At 42.8% G+C, this 23348-nt stretch overlaps 2 protein-coding genes and 1 pseudogene across 2 annotated transcripts in view; all 3 read right to left on the bottom strand.

Annotated features, from left to right (window-relative positions):
• LOC121460625 (amidophosphoribosyltransferase) overlaps positions 1-6833 on the bottom strand; it is a 38748-nt gene extending 31915 nt beyond the window's left edge. Inside the window, exon 1 of the mRNA XM_041671059.1 lies at positions 5980-6833. Coding sequence (XP_041526993.1) covers positions 5980-6107 — 128 coding nt within the window. The 5' untranslated portion in view covers positions 6108-6833. The remainder of the gene's footprint in view (positions 1-5979) is intronic.
• A 4182-nt stretch (positions 6834-11015) lies between these two features.
• Ppat (phosphoribosyl pyrophosphate amidotransferase) overlaps positions 11016-23348 on the bottom strand; it is a 32716-nt gene continuing 20383 nt past the window's right edge. The window contains exons 7-11 of the mRNA XM_041671060.1: positions 22501-22652; positions 21983-22110; positions 20246-20467; positions 17267-17387; positions 11016-12997 (exon numbers count right to left, since the gene is read on the bottom strand). Of these exons, the coding sequence (XP_041526994.1) occupies positions 12801-12997; positions 17267-17387; positions 20246-20467; positions 21983-22110; positions 22501-22652 (820 nt within the window). The 3' untranslated portion in view covers positions 11016-12800. The remainder of the gene's footprint in view (positions 12998-17266; positions 17388-20245; positions 20468-21982; positions 22111-22500; positions 22653-23348) is intronic.
• On the bottom strand, positions 16044-17076 carry LOC121460647 (annotated as a pseudogene).

Below are 23348 nucleotides of genomic sequence, written 5' to 3'. Positions count from 1 at the left end.
AAAGTACGTGAAGATAGCAAGAGCCTGAGAAACGCCAAGGCATTTTCTCTGTGAAAAACTTGTTGCTTTTTCCTGATAAGAGATATTTAGCCTTGTCCCTGACAAATTAGACCGAATACATTGTGAACTATTTAAGAGTAGAGAATGCTGGGAAATTAGTTCTCAGCTCAAGAGGAAGAGGAACTCTAAAAGTAACTGGACACATTCCCAGCCAGATAACTGCAATAACTGCACCATTTAAATTACACACAGGGACATAAAAGGAAAGGAACACACGAGTAAAATTTGGCTTTGTTCAAAGGTAGGATACTGTTTTTATAAGTCTGAAGATAGGTCAAACTCTGAGGTCTCTATAGAATTATGCCAATAAAAATTGTAAAATGAAGCAGCAATCCAGATGTGAAAACTCATTCCGTTATAAACGTAGGCCTCGGGAGGCTGAGGGAAGACCCAATTGAGATGAAGTAGAGCTCCAGGCCAGCCTGGGACAAAGTGAGACCCCGTCTTAAACAGCAAAACACGTGAGCCAACCAAATACTACAAACGGTAGCTCGAAGCAATATAGAAAAGAAACCCAATTATGAAGACATTCAAGTTCCTCATATAAAACGGCATAGTATTTGTTTATAATCTGTACCTATCCTCCTACATATTTTAAGCCATCTCTTGATTGCTGAAATTATATAATACAATATAGTACAATATAAATGCTATGAAAGTTACAGTTTGTCTTAAAATCAATGACCAGAAAAAGTCTTTTTATTGTTCAGTACAGACAGTTAAAAAAAAATACTCCCAGTATTTATGGGTTGAAACCATGGAGACAGAACACATGGAGACAGATGGCTCCCTATGCACAGGAAAGTCCACAGAACTGAAGATCAGAGAAACTGAGCTCTAGTCTCTGCTCCCAATTAGACACAACACCATGTGACCAGCATTCAAATATAAATACAGCACATGACTAGGCCACTATATAGGAAGCTACCGTAGGAAGATCCCCAGTCCAAGGCCAGCCTGGGCTACATGGCAAAAGTATGTAAAGCAACAAAAATTAAAATTCCAGACTAACAAATACCAGACCCTACAAGGCGGCTAGCTATTGACTCCAGTCCATAAAGGCCATCGCTGTCATCACAGATTAGCTTAAGATTTGTGCTTTTTCTCTCCTTAGTGAGAACTTTTAATTGTCAAGTTTTCTCGTCCAGCAATGTTTAGGAGATCCATCCCTAATTGTGTTTTTTTCTTTGTATTACTCTGGAATGGTCAATTGTAGCAGCATGTATCCCACTACTTCCCCACGCCTTTCCACTATAATATGCCAGTTCCTTTTTTCAAATAGATGCCCTTATGAGTAACTGCTTGGCAGTCAATGAACATCTGTACGCACCTGCTGAGTGCACACCCAAGGGCGGGGCAGAGACAAAGGGCATACCTATACCAGATACTATTCAGTTTATATATAAGAATTCATCTGTACAAATTATGAGGTAGGTATTATCATTATGGCCAATTCAGAAAAATGGAAACTGGCAAAGTCTGTGCTTCTGAATAGTAGGTTACATGCTCCTAAGAGGGCAGAAGCCATGTTTACCCTGTGTTCCCCTACTTATCAAGGTGCCCTGTACGTACACAGGAGGAACTCAACAAAGCTGCCCTGTGTGACATTTTGGTAAGAGATGGATGGTATACACGAGACTGATCCTGTAAAATTACAAAGGAGCTGAAAACTATCACTTGGTAACATCCCACAGCACCACAGGACAAAACATTGCATAGTTGGTCATGTTGTTGACAAGAAAGCCACGCTGCCTGTCATTTGAAAGTACAGCACACTCATCAAGTATATGGCACCTGACAACAACACTGGTAGCAGACAACGCTGTGACTGTTTCTGCCTTTGCAGCATTATTTCAGTGCTCTGCTATTTATAAAAGGGCTCCCATGATGTAAACAACTGCCCTGTTACTGTAGCAGCGACCTTCTACACCCAATGTTTACCAGGTCTCCTTATTGGATCAGGATTCTTTGCTGAGTGACCTGAACAAACTTGCACACTAAGAGCGGTGTGGAGCATAGCAACAAAATGGCCTAATGATGCACTTCTCAGAATACATATCCCATGCTTCAGCCACAGCCACAGCCACAGTGTAGGAGTAGAGGGAACTTGATGCCCGACTCCTACTTCTCAACTCTTTTAACTCACGTGAGGTGAAAATCTTACATTACCACTTTTCCTTTAATATAAAATGTGGGTAGATGATTTGTCCCACCTTTGACCTCCAGCAAATCCATCATGAGATTGCCGCTGGCTTATCTACATAAAAGCATCATTCTGAACTGACTAAATTGCAATACTAGAACTTTAAAATGCTTAGGTGTAGCCCAAGACATGAGAAAACAGATCTAAAAGTTATCAGAAATGATGCCCAAGATTAAGCTGGTGTTTCAGCTTACTGGCTAACGTCACCAACCTTAATTCAGCACCCAAACAAGTTCTCTGATAACCTCCTGTATGTTCCTCAACAACTCTGGGAAAAGGGCTGACACTGCATCCCAAGCAGGCTGTCTCTCCCTCTGGGGCTGTGGAGGAACCAGTGTCTGCACCTCTCAAAAAAACTTCTGAGATCATTATAAACCAGTTTCCCCAAAGCCTAGCAGAAATGGAAGAGTCTACAGATTGTTTCTTCCAACAGCACCTTCAACTCAATCAGTAAATTTCCCAAATGTTCAGAAGTCTAAAAATACTTATTAGTTGTTGGTTTTGATTCCTCTCCTGGGGCGTTGACAGCGCCCTGACAGAGGGCACGCTCATCTCCTATCTAACAACATTCGTCATCTATTTTCAGTCACTATAACGATGTACAGCAGGCAAAGCACTTTGTTCTGTTGTGGTTTTGGTTTTCTCTGAGACAGGGTTTCTCTGTAGCCTTGTGTACCCTGAAATTTGATCTGCAACGGATCAGACCTTGAACTCAAGAGATGCCCCTGCCTCTACCTCCCAAGTGCTGGGATTAAAGGCCAGTGTACCATGCCCAGGTTAGGCACTTTGTTTTTTTAAAAGGCTATTTTGGTCAGTTTGGGAGGCTGAAAGCCCATCTTTTCAGGAAGTCCCAGCAGTTTAGCTCTGGTGAGGCCCTCAATGTGGATGACTTCATGGTAAAGGTCAAGTGAGATGGGGAGGAAGGAAGACGGGAGAGCAAAGGTGGACAAAGGCCAAACAATGCAAGGGTTAGGCTCACTCTCATAATAACAACCTGCTCTCAGGGAACTAACTCAGCGAGGCCACCACAATCCTCAATACCTAGCCACTGTCCTTCCTGCAAACTCCATCTCTTTCTCGTTTCATCGAGACAGGGTTTCTCTGTGTAGCCCTTGCTGTCCTGGTGGAACCCCCCTGTGGACCAGGATTGGCCTTGAACTCAGAGATCCAACTGCCTGTGTATCCCAAATGCTGGGACTGAAGGTGTGTACTACTGCCACCTTTAAAATATAACACTAGAGTACTGCCACACTGTTCTTCGTTTTGTTTTGTTTTTTTTTGACACTGATCTGCTATTTTTAGGGTAGTGGCCAATTACTATATCTTCTAAGCATAAGGGTGTTCCATTGATTTTTCCAATTAAAATCAATTCTTTCAAAGTAAGGACTTTCCTCTGATTTAAAATTTTGCTTCACTTAGGATTTATTGTGAGAACTAGATAAACTTTAATGACTCTTACGAAAATCATAAGTCGTTTTCTAGTACGTTTATTCCCCAGAAACTAGCTTATTGTTGCTGTTCAAAAGAAAAGGAAATATCAGTCCTAATTTCAACCCAAGTCTCCTAACAAGATCTGCTTAGTGTCAGTAAAGAGCCATCCTAATAAAGCAAATCCTCCCTCCCTCCCTTGGTAGCGTCTTGCTTTGTGTTTTTGTCAATGCTGAGATTAAACACTCCACTATATAATACAATCCGTTGATGCCACTAACACATCTTCAATGTCCTCACATTATCTATACTCATAGTACCTTCATATAAGAGCAGCTACAGGAAACATAATGTAGGACATGCAATTAAAAATCAAGCTCTATTTTTTTATTGAGACAGGGTCTCACTGTGTAGCTCTGGCTGGCCTGCAACTCACTTTGTGGCCTAAAACTCATGAGATCTGTTTACCCACACACCTCCAATGCTGAGAGATTAGAAGCTTGTGCCACTCACTTGGCAAACTGTAGTTTTAACTTAAAAAGAGAAACAACATATAGTCCCCTACACAGGCTAATTTAAAGAAATAGAAAGACAAAAATGAAGTATATAAGGGAAATTTCTGAGTAACTGACCACAATGTAAACACAGTGGAGAAAAAGGTGGAATCACTTCCCTCTGTTGTCTAAAATTCTCTACCTCCATTCCCACTGCTCCTAATGTGATATTCGAATAAATCCAAAAATGGTATAGAAAATTGCTCCTCAGAATCACATAATCAGATTTAAATTTCTCTCTCTCTTTCTCTCTCAAATACTAAGGACTGACCCGAGGGCCCTCACCAATCTAGGCAAGAGTTCAACAATTGAGCACATTCCCAGATCTCAATAATTTAAGATGTAATATAGTCTGGCAGTGATGGCACACACTTTTAATTCCACCACTTGGAGGCAGAGACAGGCAGATCTCAGTGAGTGCTGGCTCCTGGATGCTTTTTTTTTTTAATTTTTTTTTATTTTTCAATACGGGTTTCTCTGTAGTTTTTGGTGCCTGTCCTGGAACTAGCTCTTGTAGTTCAGTATGGCCTCGAGCTCACTGAGATCCGCCTGCCTCTGCTGAGATTAAAGGCGTGCGCCACCACTGCCTGGCCCTGGCAGACGCTTTTTAATAAACAAAAAGCATGCAGAATGTGAAACTCCAAACAAACATTTAGGACTGTGAGAAAGGCAAAGGTGAGCTGGTGAGGGAAAGGAAATCACCAGGAATAGGAATGCACCTGTGGCACCCACGCTGCTGAAGTCACTGCTCAGCTCCATTGTCTTAAGGAAACTTTGTAAGATTTTGGGGAAACACACAAACCGTCTATTATTTCCTTCAATAGATTTATACTAACTGCCTGTTAAGTCAGGTGTTGTTTTGTTTACCTCGAAGGCATCTCCCCGTTTTTCCAAGTCAATATATGTCTTGACATCAAGCACTCCTCCTCTCTCCCTTTAAAGGGAGTTCGCTAATGGCTCTTACTGTTTTCATTTATTATTTAAAAGTTTATCAATCAGAGCTGGGCGGTGGAGGCTGAGGCAGGCCGATCTCTGTGAGTTCGAGGCCAGCCCGGTCTACAACAGCTAGTTCCAGAACAGGTTCCAAAGCTACAGAGAAACCCTGTCTCGAAAAAAACAAAACACAAAACAAAACAAAAAAATTAAAAAAAAAAGTTTACCAATCAATCTGCGCCCTATGAAGCTAAGGTATAAGAAATCTACAAGTATGGTGACTCATTCTGAATACGAACTAGACCTCTTTCCCTGGGTCTGAACTCTAGGGTGCCCAAACCGATAACTGCTTTCAGGCTAACAATCTGCTCATTAGCTTTGCCCGTGCAAACAAAGATTCTGCAAGCTGGAGGTCACACGCAAAAGACTAAAAAGCGTTGGAGGACCTTCACCAGCCACCACCTGACCTTACAAAAGTTTATCTCAAGAATAGTTCTAGCTTAATGGAGATCTAAACGATTCCTCCCAACCTGGCTAGTGCAAGCAAACCCGCAGGAGAGGTGCACATTCTTGGAGTTAACCATAAAGAGCATTAGGGAGGAGTTCGACAGGCTAGGTTAATGTCTATGAGGCAAGGCGTACCCCACGCCCACTCGGTCAATTCCCTGCGAAGGTACTGATCTGGTTCCCGAGATCCACCCTCCTAGTCCTGCGGTCTCCATAGCTCCAGAGCAGGGAAGCCGCTCGCGGAGCTGAGCAAAGACTTGCCACTCCAACCCTACCCCTCATCCTGTTGCTCACCGGTGCTGCAGCCCTTGGAGTCCCACAGTGATCACATGCGGCACATCTAGCTGCGTGGGCCACTCTCCAGAAGCGATGCACCCAAACACGCCACATTCCTCACGCATCCCCGACTCCTCCATGTCCATGGCGCCGCCGAAAGCACGTGGACGGACCTGCGGCCGCGGCGCGGTCCGAGCACCAACCAGCTGTCCGCTCTGCTCTAGTAAGCCGCAGAAGCTCACGCCGCCGACTGCCTCCTCCTTCCCCGCGGGCTAGGTTCTCGCTACTGCGGCGGCGCGCGCTTTCCAGGGGCTGTTGCCAGCTGGGCCTCCAGCGCCTGGCCAATCAGCTACGGCGCTGCACGGGGGCGGGGCCATGGAGTCAAAGGGGTGTGGCCAGTTCTCCGCGGGTGAGGTAAGGGAGGCTACTGTTTCCACACGTGGAAATCTCCGTTATTTTCCGCTCCCGAGACGTCAGTGATGAGAGGAGCGCAGTTGGTGGTGTTTACCCCTCAGAAGATTTGAGCCGTGCGTGCCCCAGGTCGCACGCTGTTCCCCGACCGTCGGGACTTGGTACGCTCCAACACAGAACCCTCTCCCAGCCAGCGGGGCCCAAGCTTGCGCGCCACTTTTCGCCGCTGGGATTGAGACGCAGAGCCGCCCGGAAGTGGTGTCTCGTCGGCGCGCATGCGCGGCGGGAAGCCCGTGGGTATCCGATCCCAGCATCGGGCGCGGCCAGTGCGGTACTTCGCTGTCGCCTTTGGGTCACACGGACTGCTCAGGTTTAGCGGACGCGCCTCTTCTCTGCACTGCCCTTCCCCGCCCTTCTAATCCTCTATTCGGTCTTGTTTTCCCGACCGCTGCTTCACTCTCCCGCGCTGTCTTGCACCTCATCCCACCTAGAATCATGGCGACAGCTGAGGGTGAGTAGCAGGCTTTCCGACCTGCTGGTGTCCTCACACACACACACACACCCTCCAGCAGGGAATTGCATGCTTGGCGTGGACTCGTGCAGCTCCGGGGTCGGATTGTAGCCCTCCTGATACAGTGCCCGCCTGGCTAACCCACGTTGGCGCCATGGTACGGGATACTGCACACGTGTGGTCCACGTGCTGGGGGACGTGCTTTGGACACTAAGCACCCGGGGACTCCTGAAATTCCCAGAAAACTCCCCGGGTGAGGAGGAAAGTAGCAGAGTGGGAAGGTGCCCCGGAGGAGAAATGTCCTAAAACTAACGAAAGGCCTAAAATACTCTCAAGTCCCCATCTCCCTCCCACTTGACAGCCTCCAAAACACTTAAAACACCAAGACTTACATGACGATTTCATCTTGAGCCCGGCGAATATCTGAAAGCTCTTAATATTTAGTGTACAGAAATACAACATTTTAAAAGACCTGACAAGGACTGCAGTGGTGTCTCTGTGCTTTTCTTTGGTTTAACCACTATATAATGCTTCAGCTGGTTTCTTTTGAAAGACAAATGTGGTCTTTATTGGAGAAATTTAAATATTCTATTAGTAAAATCCTTTAGTCTGTCCTTAAAAAGCACAACCTAAATGATAAAAATTGTTAAATTGGGAGCTTAGACCCCAGCGCCTCTCATCTATCCTAGCCCGCAGGCCTGAGAGTTGTGTTGGTTGAACTCTAAATCGTAGCATGCCAGGTCCTGACCTCTCCCCGGGGGAGGGTCAGGCCAACAGGACCACTCTCACAATCCATTTATGTGAGCTATCTAAGGAGAAACACGTGGTCCCTTTTCCTTCCTCCAGGAAGTCATGTTAGAGGCCTCCTGCTTATAAATTGGCTTGTTTTGATTTGGCCTGATTGGGAATTTGCCTCAGCAGAGAGCTCGCGTTAGGAAAAATTATTAACAAAAATGATTAATATAATTTAAAGTAATATTAGGATAAATGTGTACTTTAACTTCTTACCTCCTGAAGAGTCATTTTACTGAGGTTTGTCTAAACACCAGTGGCCGAGAAATCTACACAGAGAGAAATGTCAGAAGTTAGGGGAGTTTTAGGGAGGCAAAGAAGAAACACGTCCCAGAATAAAAAATGAGTGTATATTGATTGGCTGGTTATCTACATCAGTAACAGACTGCTTGCCAGTGTGCCCCCCCCCCCAGTTCCGTCCCCAGCAAGGCTAAAGAACAAACTGAGAGGAAGTGCTCAGATGGAAGCTATGTCTCTATCAGAGATTCTGCAAGGGAAAGTGGACCAACTGATGAAATGAGTCTGCAGGGTTGACTGGGATCTGCAGACTCACACTATCTTGGGATATCCCAACAGCAGGTTTATTGCCCACCTGTGTTGTGAGACACTTGTACACTGTGTGAAGGTGTGCTGCGGTGGTTGGTGTAAAATAAAACAAAGCTGAACAGCCAATAGCAGGCGGGAGATGTAGGTAGGATTTCCTGGGAGAAAGAGTGAGAGAATCCAGGCACACAGGAGCTGCCATGAGACACAGGGAAAACAGGAGGTGCAAGATGGGAGAAAGGTAACACCATGCGATAGTACACAGCCTAATATAAATGGGTTAATTTAAATTATAAGAGATAGTGAGTAGTGAGGGCCGGGCGGTGGTGGCGCATGCCTTTAATCCCAGCACTTGGGAGGCAGAGGCAGGCGATCTCTGTGAGTTCGAGACCAGCCTGGTCTACAAGAGCTAGTTCCAGGACAGGAACCAAAACCACAGAGAAACCCTGTCTCGAAAAAAAAAAAAAAAAAAAAAAAAAAGCTCGTGAGGAATATGCTTAAGCTATAGGTCGAGCTTTCTTAATTATTAAGTCTCCATGTCATTTTTTGTGAGCTGGCGGTCCAAAGAAAAACCTCTCCACACAGCTGTCTGCCGACATCCTCAGTGTCTGTCAACTGAAGCCTCTCTGGATGTGACAGCCTAGCTTCCACCAAGCCCGCAGCTATGACCATCATCTCAGGACCCCCCCCCCCCCACACACACACACAAGAATGGAATGTCTCTAAATTTGCTGTAATCCACCCACCTAATTCCCACCAATGGATTTTGAAAATGCCTTGGTTTTTTACTTTCCTGTGTCTTTCAGCTATACAACCTCATAGAACTGCTTACATGCCTGGGACACGATTTTTAAGGAACCTAATCTGTGTTCCTGAAACGTGACCTCTCATTTTTGGCTCATAATAAATTATCTCTTATTGTCCTTATGGTAAGGGCAGTAATTTGTGTTACTAAAACAACAAAAAGCTGTATCAAAGATCCATAACTGATGCTCTAGACTTACAAAAATCCAACGGCAATTTGTGGAAAACACTGACAGAAATACAGCTGCTTCAGCCAGTGGCTTAACAAAATAGAGGCAGGCTGGAAGAGATATCTATAGAGAGCAGGTAGAGTCAGTGAAAAGTCATGGAGCCATGGCTGGAGACAAGTATGGAAACCTTGCCGGTAGGCTACGATCCTCCTAGTAAGATATTAAATAATAAAAATGTTTAAGGCATAATAGTTAGCCGGAAATGCAGTTACGCTGTTGGCCAAACAGTATTGCAAATAATATAGTTTCTGTGTGATTATTTCGGGGCTTAGCCGCTGGGAAACCCATAAACAGCCTCTGCCAACAAATGGCAGTTCAATCAACATTGGACCAGAACTTTAAACATGTGGAAATGATGTAACACATACATAATAGGAATAAACAGGTAGAAATGTAGATTTATAGCAAATGGTGGTAGTGGCGCATGTCTTTAATGCCAACACTATTAGGTAGAGACAGGCAAATCTCGAGTTCAAGGCTAGCCTGGTAAACAGACTTCCAGAACAGGCTCCAAAGTTACAGAGAAACCCTGTCTCAAAAAAAGTAGATTTATTCCTCAATTGGCCACAATGTAAAGATATGTACCTTAAAAATAACCAATAAAAGGGCTGGAGAGCTGGTCAAACACACTAGCTGCCAAAGGACTGGGGTTCAATTCCCAGCATCACCTGGCAGCTTAATTTCCAGTTCTGAGTTCCAGCAGGCTGGAAACGGGAGATTTTATGCTGTGGCCTTTAGGATCCAGTGTTTCAAGAGTGCTGTCCCTAATCTCCTTCCCTCCCTGAAACTTGATACTACTGTTGTGTTTGTCTGTTTCTGTCTCCCTAGACAACCAGGCAGTTGAAATCAGTGTGTACATTCTCACAGCCCTTTACATGTGATTATGCATTAAAGCTTGTGTTGCTTAACAGATTCTTTCTTCTTCTTTTGTTTGTTTGTTTCTTGATGTAACACTCCCGGCCATCCTACAATGCACTCCTCAGACCAGGTTGGCCTTGAACTCACTGAGACGTACCTGCTGCTTCCTGCTGAGTACTCAAATTAAAGATGTGCACCACAACTACAAGGAGCTTGTTTCTTTTTAACACTGCATAGGACCCCATTGTCTCGATTGGGGAGGAGGGATCCACTTTCATTTCCTTTGCATTTTTGAAGACTCTGAACACCCAACCATGGCTCCCAGTGTTTTCAAACAAACCTTTCTGTATGGTGCTGATTCAGCATTCTACTTTCAAATTACTTTACTGCCCTCCTACTTGGCATAAATTTGCACAGGTCATAAGAGATAGGCTACTTATTAAAATGAATCAGAGAAATGAGATCTCACTAGTTGGTGCCAGGTATGATCAAGGCTGCCGTCTTCATGGTTTTACCATAATGTACCAATGACCACTATTTTTATTTATTTATTTATTTTTTAATTTTCGAGACAGGGTTTCTCCATAGCTTTTTGGTTCCTGTCTTGGAACAAGCTCTTATAGTCCAGGCTGGCCTCGAACTCACAGAGATCCGCCTGCCTCTGCCTCTGGAGTGCTGGGATTAAAGGCATGCGCCACCACCACCCGGCTGACGACTATTTTTAAAAAGCACACATGGAAACATACTTATTACATATATTTGTCACCAAGAAAGATCACAAAAAGGTTTCAAAAAAAGGCTTACATTGGTTTCTGATGTTAACTGTGTTCAGACATTTTTCATTTTTTTCTGCATATTGTACTCTAGTTATATACATTTAAAGCAGAAAAAGGAAGGCTTGAAACTGGTGAAAAAAGTGTGAATTTAATTCATATTGAGAAACTAGTGAAAAAAAAGGTCACAGTGAAGAAATAAGAAAGATGTACAATTATCAAACGACCACAACATCATTTCCCTTTATAAAAGTATCCCAATAAAACAAAATAAAAACTATGGAAAACACAAAGTCAAATTAGAGATTTTGGTTTTAATACTTTCCCTGAGTTTCTTTTCAAAACATCAAATTTAAATAAGGCCATTTTAAAACTGACCTAAAGGCTTACCCTCCAGCCCACCATAAGTAATGCATTTAATATACAAGGCTCCGCCCACTGAAACGGTCCTAGGACTATACAATGTCAACCTGCCTGCAGCTGTCACAGGAGCACTCCAGACACCAAAGCACATGACCTTAAAGTACTAACAGTTTATCTTGACTGCTATTCTGTAACACGTGAGACTATATACCAGAGGCAGACTAATAATTTCAGTTATTAATAAATACTATGTTTCTAAATGGGTTGGGAAGCTACAGCAATTTTGGCAACAATATAGAAAAATGTTTTTGCACGTGAAAACTTACACAAACATGAGTTAGTAAGAAAATCACCACAATCCTCTAAATCTACATCATAAAAAAATTGAAACTAAAATCTCACTAGACCTAACAAAACAAAGCACAAAAGACATGGTTATGAGCTGACTGACACTTGGGTACAGGCAAATATTCCCCAACAGTAGCTGTCTGAGCCATTAAACAAAATCGGCCCCTAGTATGTTTCTATTTGCTCAATTTCAATCCAATGTCTGTATGTATACAGAAATGCATGACTGTAAACTATCAAGCACTCAATCCAGACAGCCAAATCTAATCAAATTAAGGACAAAGGCTTGCTTGGAATTCAAATTTTTGTTTTCTACTTCCAATGTACTAAGTTATTTGCTAGGCTTGTATCCTAAGGTACTAGATGTCATCGATCACATCTTTGAGTCCAAGCGTAGGAAAAAGAAGGCCTCAGATACATTTTTCCATCATTCTGGTGTATCCCAAAGAGATGGCAGAGGTCTGCAAATCTGAACATTTCCCTCCATCCTAATGAAAGTGAAAACTTACTTAGCAAAAGCTAACGACCATGCGTATTAAAACATAAGGGTAAAATGATACCTCTAAACACCTATGTATGGCGTGTATTCACGTTCCTACTGTGTATTAGATGCTTTAAATAAACGGGGGCTCCGAGGCACAGAAAGACACTTAATCCTCAGGCAGAAAACCCAGATTGTCCTTGAACCCAAGAATCCCCTGCCTCAGCTTCTCAAGTAGTTTTTATTTCTTTCCTTTTTGTTTTTGTTTTTGTTTTGAGTTGTCCATTGATCCCCAGAACCACAGATGTGTGTGCTGAGGAGGGGGCGGCCCCTCCTTCAGACTAGACTACAGATTAGATCTCTATGGGACATGAGGAATTCCGATTTTTCCTGAACATTATAAAGCCCCTTGTCCTGTGTATATTACACATCCCTAATCTAACCTCTTGCAAACCCTTCAAGCATGGGCCTGGGAAATACCATTCACCTCCTGCCTTCTCCTAGGTGAGAAGTCAATCCTTGTATAAAAAAAAATTCCTTACATGTTGTATTACATGTAACCATCATGATTCAATTATAGCAATTTAGTAACCTCAGGAATTCTCAGAGCTTATAAAGGTATACACACACAAGCAGGTGGTATCTCTTTTGTACCAACTGAGTAACAGATAGTATATAAACCACTTCTCGATCAAGTTCAGTCTCAAGACACTCCATCCAGGCAGCTACCATTCCAGTTCCACAGGGTACTGCCCGGTGAGGCAGGCTGTACAGTGTCCCGTCTTCTCAAAACATTCCAGACCATTGCCATTTTCTTGAATTGTAATATCATGTCTTTTCACTTTCTGCTTCTCGAATTTGATGTCTTGTTGCACAGATGAAACCAGTCCTTCCACCGACAGATACTTAACACTGTTTGCTCCTGCAGGAGGAAAGGGAAACGTCACGAGCTTTTGCTCTAGGGAGGAAAACACGCTCCACCACAGTGCAGCTACAGAAAGCATCATTTATGTCAGCATGGAAAGTCTCCTTCAGCTTTCCTGAAAAGGAAGCTGCATGCGATGACTTCTAACCTGTAATCCCAGTTTCTTGGGAAGCAGAGACAAGATGATCTCTAGGTCAAGTCACCCAGGACAGTTCCAACCTTTAAAAGGAGAGGGAACAACGTGAGAATGAGGCCTGGGGATAAAATGCTTGTTTAGAGGCAGGAATCCCTGGATTTAATTCTCTGTGTGTGTGTGGGGGGGGGGGGGGGGTCTGGGGTAGGGTTCTGATTGTGTGTGTGTGTAGTCATTTCTCTTCTGATCTTGCTTTGACTACATCTAATATAAAATATTATATAATTTCTAATATAAAAAAATGCCCTAGCACTTTTACTTTTTAGAATAGTGTTCAATGTCTACTTAACATATAATGATAATAACTTTTTAAATTCAGGGTTTCACATTGATTTCTATGGCTCAACAAATATATACATACATACGTACATGTACAGACAGTCCCATATACATACATACATACAAAGAAAACATAGTAAGCTACAATTGGGAACGTAGGTGAAAAGCATGGTAAAGTTCACTGCACCGCCCATCTACTTTTGTGTAGATCTGGAATAGCTAACCTACACTGTGTATAAGTAGAAACAATGGCGGCAAAGCGGGAATTCAGAACAATGGAATTCTGGAAAGGATGCGATTATGAGACCCTTACAGGAGTTTCCAATACAGGCAGTATCTCCACCAGGCATGAAATTTGGATTTTTATTTCTAGCTATTAATGATGTAGTCCACACAATTTTTTCTGAGTATATTATTTCCAAACTGGTAAAGGTAAAAATCATGGAATAAAGTGTATAAAATATTTTTGAAGAATGAAGAAAAATCACTACACACAACTTTGTATATGTATGTATAAAAGTAAGCTGTTTTGCTTTGTAAGATGTAAGGGGGCTTTTGCTAGAAGCCACACAGCTGAAGTCAGGCTAGTGGAAATGTACTCGCTATGAGCTAATCATGTTAGTTTTCCATGATGTACTTCTGATATAAACAAAAATTCTCAATACTGGATTACAGTGATATTTTGTTATTGATCTAACAAAAAATAGCTTACCTGAAGATCAGAACTAAGTCACTAGTTAGCCATAGAGGCCAAGTAGAGGCACACACCTTAATCCCAGCACTCAGAAGGAGGCAGATGATCTCTCTGCGTTCAAGGCCACCCTGGGTTACACAAGATTCAATCTGTCTAAAAGAGAAAGAGTTCACACAAAGGTGATCCCACTTGGTACCACATGACTTTAAGGACAGCACTAGGGAGGCAGAGACAGCAGTGATCTGTCTGTGCGGATAAAAGAATATAGGCAGGAGGAGATAGCACAGAACAGTCTGAGGGTGCACAGAGAGAGATTCATCCTGAAGAGTCACAGAGACAGGATCGCCCCTTTGGTATGAGTGTTGGTGGAGATAAGAAAACTCTAGTGGCTGGCTGCTCTGCTTCTCTGATCTTTCAGCATTAACTCCTATATCTGACTTTGGGTTTTTTTTTTTTTTTTTTTTTTTGTTTTTCGAGACAAGGTTTCTCTGTGGTTTTGGAGCCTGTCCTGGAACTAGCTCTTGTAGACCAGGCTGGTCTCGAACTCACAGAGATCCGCCTGCCTCTGCCTCCCGAGTGCTGGGATTAAAGGCGTGCGCCACCACCGCCCGGCTCTGACTTTGGGTTTTTATTATTAAGACCAATTAGAATACGTGCTTCATGGGATAATTTGATATTAGGCAATATGGCTTTCTAAACAATTTCTGTGGATTATAACATGCCAGTGTATATATTCTGTACATGCAACTAGAGTTTCTTTTTTGGTTTTTCGAGACAGGGTTTCTCTGTAGCCTTGGTGCCTATCCTGGAACTAGCTATTGTAGACCAGGCTGGCCTCAAACTCCCAGAAATCCGCCTGCCTCTGCCTCCCGAGTGCTGGGATTAAAGGCGTGTGCCACCACCGCCCAGTGCAACTACAGTTTCATTGTGAAAACCTGAATGCTTGTTACTCAGATGTCATAAAGAATGTATACTGCTCACCTGCCAGTTCCGTCAGTTTTGAGCATTCTTTTCTGATGCTCTCATTAGGTTGTGTGTGTGTTCTCTGAGCCCTCTGCAGCCGACTCTGTACTGGTGGCCATCTGTGTGTCCATCTTGTCACCTGAGCCACTGTCAGCATCTAGATCCTCATCACTGTCCCTTTTCCTTCTGGAGCTTTTGATGTTTCTGGTTATTTTTCTTTTCTTTTGTTATAAGACAGGGTTTCTCTGTGAAACAGTTCCAGCTGTCCTGGAACTCACTCTGCAGAGCAGGCTGGCCTGGAACACAGAGATCCACCTGCTTCTGCCTCCTGAATGCTGAGAATATAACCATGCGCCACCACCACCCAGCTAAGTTTCTGACTCTTTATTAAACAGAATAATAACTTCGTTCTTTTCACACTCTGCACAAACTTCACAATTTCATAGTGATGGAGGAAGGTCATTGGTTAAATAAAAAGAAACTGCTTGGCCCTCATTGGTTAGAAGATAGGTGGGAGGAGTAAACAGAACAGAACACTGGGAGGAAGAGGAAGTGAGCTCAGACTCCAAAGCTCTCCTCTTGGGGCAGATGCCTCGGAGAGACACCATGCTCCCTGCTCGCAGGAAGGCACACGTGATGAAGCTCCGACCCAGGATGGACATAGGCTAGAATCTTCCCGGTAAGCACACCTAGGGGCGCTACACAGATGATTAGAAATGGGCTAAATTAATATGTGAGAATTAGCCTAGAAGAGGCTAGACAGAAATGGGCCAAGCAGTGATTAAATGAATACAGTTTGTGTGTTGTTATTTCGGACATGAGCTAGCCAGGCAGCCGGGGTGCCGGGGACGCAGCCGCAGCTCCGCCGCTCCTAATACAACAGAACGGCACCCAACGCTCCTATTACTACAAATTCACAGCACATGCTCTACATGTGTGTAAGAGTTTTTCCCTGCTTCTGTACACTTGACACACTTCCTAGGCTTTGGCAGTGGTTTCTATTTACGGTATTTTACACACCAAACAAGAACTTCTTTGCGGCTCTGATATACTCCATCATGAAGTTTTGCATTATTTTTCTGGTCTGAAAACTTTTTATCAAATTTGTTCTTTTGAAGAGAAATGGATTCTGGTGCTTTTGAGGCCTGGACTAAGCCAGGATGCATTTCTTGGAACTCTATACCAAATCACAAACCAAGAACACCCTGAGGCTGCCTTTTGCTATAGGCTTTTTTTTTTTCTTTTTAAAGAAATGTCTTTAGCCGTTGCCTTGAACTCAGAGAGCTCCAGCTGCTCCTATTCCAGTGTTGGAATTAAATGCATAAGCCACACCACACAGCAGAATCTGAAATCATTATGTTTAAATTATTTCTAAAAGACATAAGTTTTGTTGCTATTGTGAGTGACTTTTCTCCCCACGTGCACGTGTGCATGCACATGTGTGGACGTGGCTATAGAGGCCCAAGGCTAATTGATATGGGAAGTCTTTCAGCATGTTGTGGATGTTTAATTTCCATGGTTAATAAAGAAGATGACTGGCCAATAGTCAGGCAGAATATAGCCAGGCAGGAAATGCAAGCACATACAGAAGGGTAGAGTCAGGGAGACAACATATACCTACCTAAGTACTAGATGCCAAAAAACCACCAGTAAGCCTTCAGCCACATGGCGATACACAAATTAATAGAAACAGATATTTAGTTGTAAGAGCTAGTTAATAAGCCTGAGTTAATGCGCCAGTTTATAATTAATATTAAGCCTCAGAGTGGTTATTTTAAAAGAGGCTGCAGGAGGATTATGGCAGCAAACATGGGGGATGGACAGGACAGAAAGGCTCTACTTAGAGTTAGGGGTCACAGAGTCACTGATTCCATTAGTCTGGCTAATCAGCTTACTCTGGGTATACGGTCTCCACGTGCTCAACTCTGGAGTCACAAAGGCACCCATACCTACCCAGCAACTGCGAACTCAACTATGGTCCCCAAAACTGTGGTGCAGAACTATAATGCTGAGCCACATCCCAGCACTCAAATTTATTTTGTAAATCAGCTTCTTATTGCTGTTTTACACAAATGTGCACTTAAAATTTAAAACAAACAAACCAACAATTACAATCTACAGAAACTTTAATACCTACCGAGGTATTCTGCAAGATGATCAAATTCTGGTTTGTTGGCTATCAGCTCTTCTTTGGTGGGTATATTTATTCCCATGAAGCAAGGATATTTTATTGGTGGGGAAGCGACTCGAATGTGAACCTTAGAAAGAAATCATGTACTCACAGTAAATTAATTATGCATACTCCATACTTATAAAACTGTCTTACTGAACATTCAGTTAACAACATTAGCAACAAGGTAAACCATAGAAATCATTTCACTGAATAGGAAATTTTTAGAGTAGATAAATTATTAGATATATTCATTTTTCTATTACGTGTGAGTTTTTGCCTGCATGTCTGTCTGAGCACCATGTGAGTGTTTCACACTCAGTGGCCAAAAGAGGGCATCAGTCCTCACTCTCTTCAGTGATGAACATGGAAGTACAAGTCAAACCCTTCCATCTCCAAACCTGCTTTCCAGTCCTGGGTTCACTGCATCAATAGAAACCTGAACTCAGACATAGGAGACCAAAGGAATAATAAATAACATTAATTTTAAAATATTATACTGTGAAAAATGTTTGGGCTTTTTTGTTTTCTTTTGAGTTAGTATTTATTATCAGCAGCTGCAGCTGGCCTTGACCTCTTCTTGATCCTCCTGGCTCTACCCACAACGTGCTTAAAACAAATGTTTTAAGACAGTATCTTACTCTCTACCCTTGGCTGACCTGGAACTTTCTATGTAGACCATGCTGGCCTTTAACAGAAAGAGATAAACCTGGCTTTGCCACCTAGTACTAGGATTAAAAGGATGCACCCAAACACCCAGCCTCACAAATGCTTTTAGTAGCATATAAAATGTTGAAACCTCTTAAATTACATTTATTTATTTACTGATATGTATGTACACACTTATGCAAACCTGTGCCTTGTTGCCCATGAGGAGGTCAGACAACTCATGGAAATGAGCGTCCTCAATCCACTGTGTAGGTCCCAGGCATTGAAAGGCCAGCAAGCAACAGAAAATGCTGTTATTAGCTGGGCCACCAGACAATCAAAAAGGCTGAAGGAAGCCGGGCGGTGGTGGCGCACGCCTTTAATCCCAGCACTGGGGAGGCAGGGGCAGGCGGATCTCTGTGAGTTCGAGGCCAGCCTGGTCTACAAAAGCTAGTTCCAGGACAGAAACCAAAAACTAGGGAGAAACCCTGTCTCGAAAATTAAAAAAAAAAAAGGCTGAAGACTTTGAATTAATTTTTCTCAGAACCACCATCAAAACATTTTGCATGACAGGGATATCCTTATGGGATGTGCTTCTTTCTTTTTTTTTCCGTTGAGTCAAATTCATAGGCTATATGCCTGACTGGCCTAGATTTACCTTTCTAGAACAAAGTAACCTTGATTCTCAAATGCTAGGATTATGAGTGTGTACCACCAAGACTGGCACACACTCTTAAATAAAAATGGCCAGAAATTAAAATTATTCTTTGGTCTGTGGCCTCCAAAGCAGACACTAATAGCAGCAAAACAATAAGAATGACCCATACTGCAGTAGAGTATGCGGGTGACAAGGTGTGATGTCAAGGAGCAGTGGTTATTCACGCTGCAGAGAATGTCTCGTGAAGGGCAAACTTTACACACTCAGCAAACCACACAGTAAACAGATCCGCTGTCATCCAGGCCCTGCTCTATCACCATGCACGTACAGCATATTTACTGTAACATGAGGGCCTTAGGATTTCTGTCTGCTCTCTTTGAAGCACTACAGCTAGGCATGATTTTGCTTTACTGAAAAGGCTGAGATGACTGGGAGGTGGTGGCGCATGCCTTCAATCCCAGCACTCAGGGAGCAGAGGAGCTAACTGTCTTTAAGTTTGAGGCCAGCCTGGTCTATCTACATAGTAAGCTCCAAGGCAGGCAGAGCTACACAGAGAAACTGTCTCAATGAACAAGGAGAGAGATGAAAGACCGTGAATGCGGTAGACAAGGTCTTCTATCTGGATCACTAAACTCCTTTCTCAGCAGTTTTTCTTCTTATTTATATATGGTCATGAATTTCCCCTTGGTGGTTCAGAACTAATGAGCATAAGGCAGACTAGGCCAGCATGCCTTTCTCATTAGGCTAAATCACTAGGAAAGCAAGTTTTTCAGCCTTGCACACAAACACTTCAAGGCCACTGAAATTTATTTACTGGCCAGTTTCAATACTGTGTTTTAGGAAGTAGACAGGGCAAAGGAAAGAGAACAAGAGGATTGGTTGGTGGGAACAAACAAGCTTCTTGATTAAGTTTGGCATCAATTTTATTTTATTTATTTATTTATTTGTTTTTGGTTTTTCGAGACAGGGTTTCTCTGTTGTTTTGGAGCCTGTCCTGGAACTACCTATTGTAGACTAGGCTGGTCTTGAACTCACAGAGATCCACCTGCCTCTGCCTCCCGAGTGCTGGGATTAAAGGCATGCGCCACCACTGCCCGGCTGGCATCAATTTTAAAAGGCATAGTTCATGATGATTCAAACAATTTTAATAAATTTGAATTTGTAAAAACTACAATATATAAAATTCAATAAAGTTAAGTACATGAAAACAAGATCTCCTATAATGTGCATCCAAGCATTTAAAACAGCAAAATTAGACACATGCTTAGCAATCCTTTTTAAAGCTCTATTTGACAAAGATAAAGTGATATTAAACTAATTTGGGTTAAATTCATTGAATTAGGAATTGGTTCTACATCTTCAAATAGAGAATAAAGCAAATACTATTGATTTTTTGATGTTGTTCTATTTTTCTTTAAAAAAGTGATGTTTCTTTTAGGCTAAGTTTTAATATAGTAAAGATTAAACTTCGTATAATGTAAGAGTAGTTAATCCATGCTCTCCATATTGCTGCTCAGCTATCACAAAGCCATCTGATAAGCAGAGTTAAATCCCACCTACCTATTCACTGGACGTTAACTTTGATGCCAACATCGTTTGGTTGATTTGGGGGCCACAAGGACTGTTTCAACAGTACTCACCTCCTTTGCCCCGGATTCTTTGAGCAGTCTTATAATGGGTGAGATGGTATTGCCTCTCACAATCGAATCATCTACAAGGACAACTCTCTTGCCTTTAAAGTTGTCAGTCAACACGCCAAATTTTTTTGCAACACCAAGTTGTCTTAACCTCATGTTTGGCTGGATGAAGGTTCTTCCTACATATCGGTTTTTACACAGCACCTCCACGTATGGCAGTCCACTCTGGCAGGGGAGAAATAAATGCACTGTTAGTAGCAACACTGGGCTGAGAAGACGCCTTTCAGGGACGGGAGACACTCCTCCATTCCTCACGGTACCCATCGCTCTAACACACACTCGAGACTTCATTTAGAGGCTAAGTAGGGATGCTCAACTACACCACTAAATTCTGCACATATTCATGGATGCCACCCTAGAGATGGTCTCACTGTGTTTGCTATGCTACCCAGACTGGCCTCCAACTCACAGCAGTGTTCCTGCCTCGACTGCTCCAGTACTGGGATTGCAGGCCTATGCAGTTTCTATCTTTTCTTTTTTTTTTTTTTTTTTTTTTTTTTTTGGTTTTTCGAGACAGGGTTTCTCTGTGGTTTTGGAGCCTGTCCTGGAACTAGCTCTGTAGACCAGGCTGGTCTCGAACTCACAGAGATTCACCTGCCTCTGCCTCCCAAGTGCTGGGATTAAAGGCGTGCGCCACCACCGCCCGGCAGTTTCTATCTTTTCAAACAATGAGTGAGGCCAGAGACTGTCAGTAAGATGCCAGACCTCTGGGTAATGCCATGAAAAAGAGTAAGAATTGGAGAAAGGAGATTCCATCCCAAAAGAAAGGAAGCACCGTGGAAAACCACAAAGGCATCATAACAGTTTAAAATACCGAGAAAAAGATGGACACACCACCAATGAGAAGTTACACAAACCTGAATATAGTGTGCAGTGGTGTGTGTGTGTGTAAGACAGAGAGAGAGAGAGAGAGAGAGAGAGAGAGAGAGAGAGAGAGAGGTGAAAAAAGAAAGGGGAAGCCGGGCGGTGGTGGCATACGCCTTTAATCCCAGCACTCGGAGGCAGAAGCAGACGGATGTCTGTGAGTTAGAGACCAGCCTGGTCTACAAGAGCTAGTTCCAGGATAGACTCCAAAACCACAGAGAAAGTCTGTCTCGAAAAACCAAAAAAAAAAAGAAAGGTGACGAGGAGAGACTAACAGGCCACAAGGGAAAAGGAAAACAGAGATAAAGGAAGACACATGACAGCACAGCACTGTGGAGAAGCCAGAAACTGCAAAGTGACAGAGGACGGGCGGTGGGAAAGGGACGATGAAGAACTGGGGAAAATACAAGTGTATGAAAATGTCACAGTGAAACTCATTATTCTGTATGCTGCTCAAAATTAAAAATGAGATCCAATATTCTCATCTTTAGGTGAATAAAAACTGCTTCTTGTTTGTGCAGGTGTTCATCCACGAGCATTTGCACACCACAGCTGGTACAGAAATCGGGGTACTTGGGTCAGTTCTGTGCTTCCACCACGGGGGTCTTAGGTAGCAAACTCACATGTCAGCCTTTACCCACCACCCAATATCTCAGCCCACATTTTGTTGAAAGAAACGGCTAAAACTTCTTGAACAGGAATCAACATTAGACCCCAACATTTCCTTCTTACAGTAAGTTGGTGAATTTTCCCGTTCTAATCCGTATGTATTTGAAAGACAGAAGAACAACTCACTGAATAATTAAAAGTCAATACCTTTGCCGCATACCCAAGAGCTGCAGGTGTAGCCGACTCTGGAACCGTGCTAACCAAGTCTGCCTCCACAGGCGCTTCAATCGCCAGCTGCTGGCCACAGCGGTACCTTACTGTATAAACCATCTGGCCTGGAATGGTTGGAAAAGAATAAGATTGTCTTAACTGAGAACAATATTGGTTTCTGAAAAGCTGGTGTAAGGATTTTATAGATTGAACAAAAAATACAGAAACAATAAAGTAGAAAGACATAAACTAAGAGATTCAATTGTGTGATATATACAAAATTCCACCATAAAATGTATTTGAAAGTTATACCCTTTATTACAAAAAAAAACAAAGAAAAAAAATAGAATGTAAGAGTTGAAAAGAAGGGTGATTATGATTTGCAGCTCAGTGACATATTCATAGCTCCTATTGAGCCATATGCTTCCCAAGTGCCACACAAGCCTTTGGCCAAGAACTGTCATGTCTCAATGAGATAAATGAGATTCATACAAAGAGTCAAAGAAATGACTTACCTTCAAATATACTGTCTGGTCTTGCAAAATAAACATATTCAAAGATACAAAAAGCCACTGGGTCTCCTTCAGACCTTGGAATCGTATCAAGAGTTCTGACACCGTGCCTGGATATTTCTACAATTTCTCCAGGCTTGACTTCATGAGAATATCTTAGAACAAACAAACAGAAGATATCTGTGAAACCTATCATTTTATACGATGAGTATATGCTAATTTTTAAAAAGCTAAAGAAAAGACTATAACTCTGCTACTCTTAAAATAGAAGAATGTTAAAAAAGGGACTTATATTTTATCAATAAAGAAGTCAGTAAGTACTCTCGTTCATTGCCCACTGACAAATCTTGATACGGTATACAATATAATCTATAATATCACTTCATTATGAAAGTAACCATGTGTTTTTTGAGAGGAGTAAAGATTAATTCTTTTTGTTGTTGTTTTTTGGAGACAGGGTTTCTCTGTCAACCCTGACTGTCCCGTAACTAGCCCTCCTAGACCAAACTAGACTTGAACTCAGAGATGCGGCTGCCTCTGCCTCCTGAGAGCTGGATTTAAAGGCATGCACCATCACGCCTGGCTTACTTTATTCTTAAGAGCATGACCTAAAGAGGCAGTGAATTGTTCAGTACGGTTAAGGACAGTTGGTTCCAAGTCTGAGGACCCGAGTTTGATTGCTGGAGCCCACACAGCAGAAGGAAAGAAGTTGGTTCCAAGTCTGAGGACCTGAGTTTGATTGCTGGAGCCCACACAGCAGAAGGAAAGAACTGACTCTCACAACTTGTCCTCTGATCTCTCCACAGGTGCCCTGTGGCACCCACACCCCTTCACCACACAAAATAAAGAAA

The sequence above is a fragment of the Microtus oregoni genome, unplaced genomic scaffold (assembly GCF_018167655.1).
Source record: "Microtus oregoni isolate MIOR12 unplaced genomic scaffold, Mior012 000021F_ref0000039, whole genome shotgun sequence".
Taxonomy (NCBI): domain Eukaryota; kingdom Metazoa; phylum Chordata; class Mammalia; order Rodentia; family Cricetidae; genus Microtus; species Microtus oregoni.
This window is presented reverse-complemented; position numbering and strand designations above follow the sequence as displayed.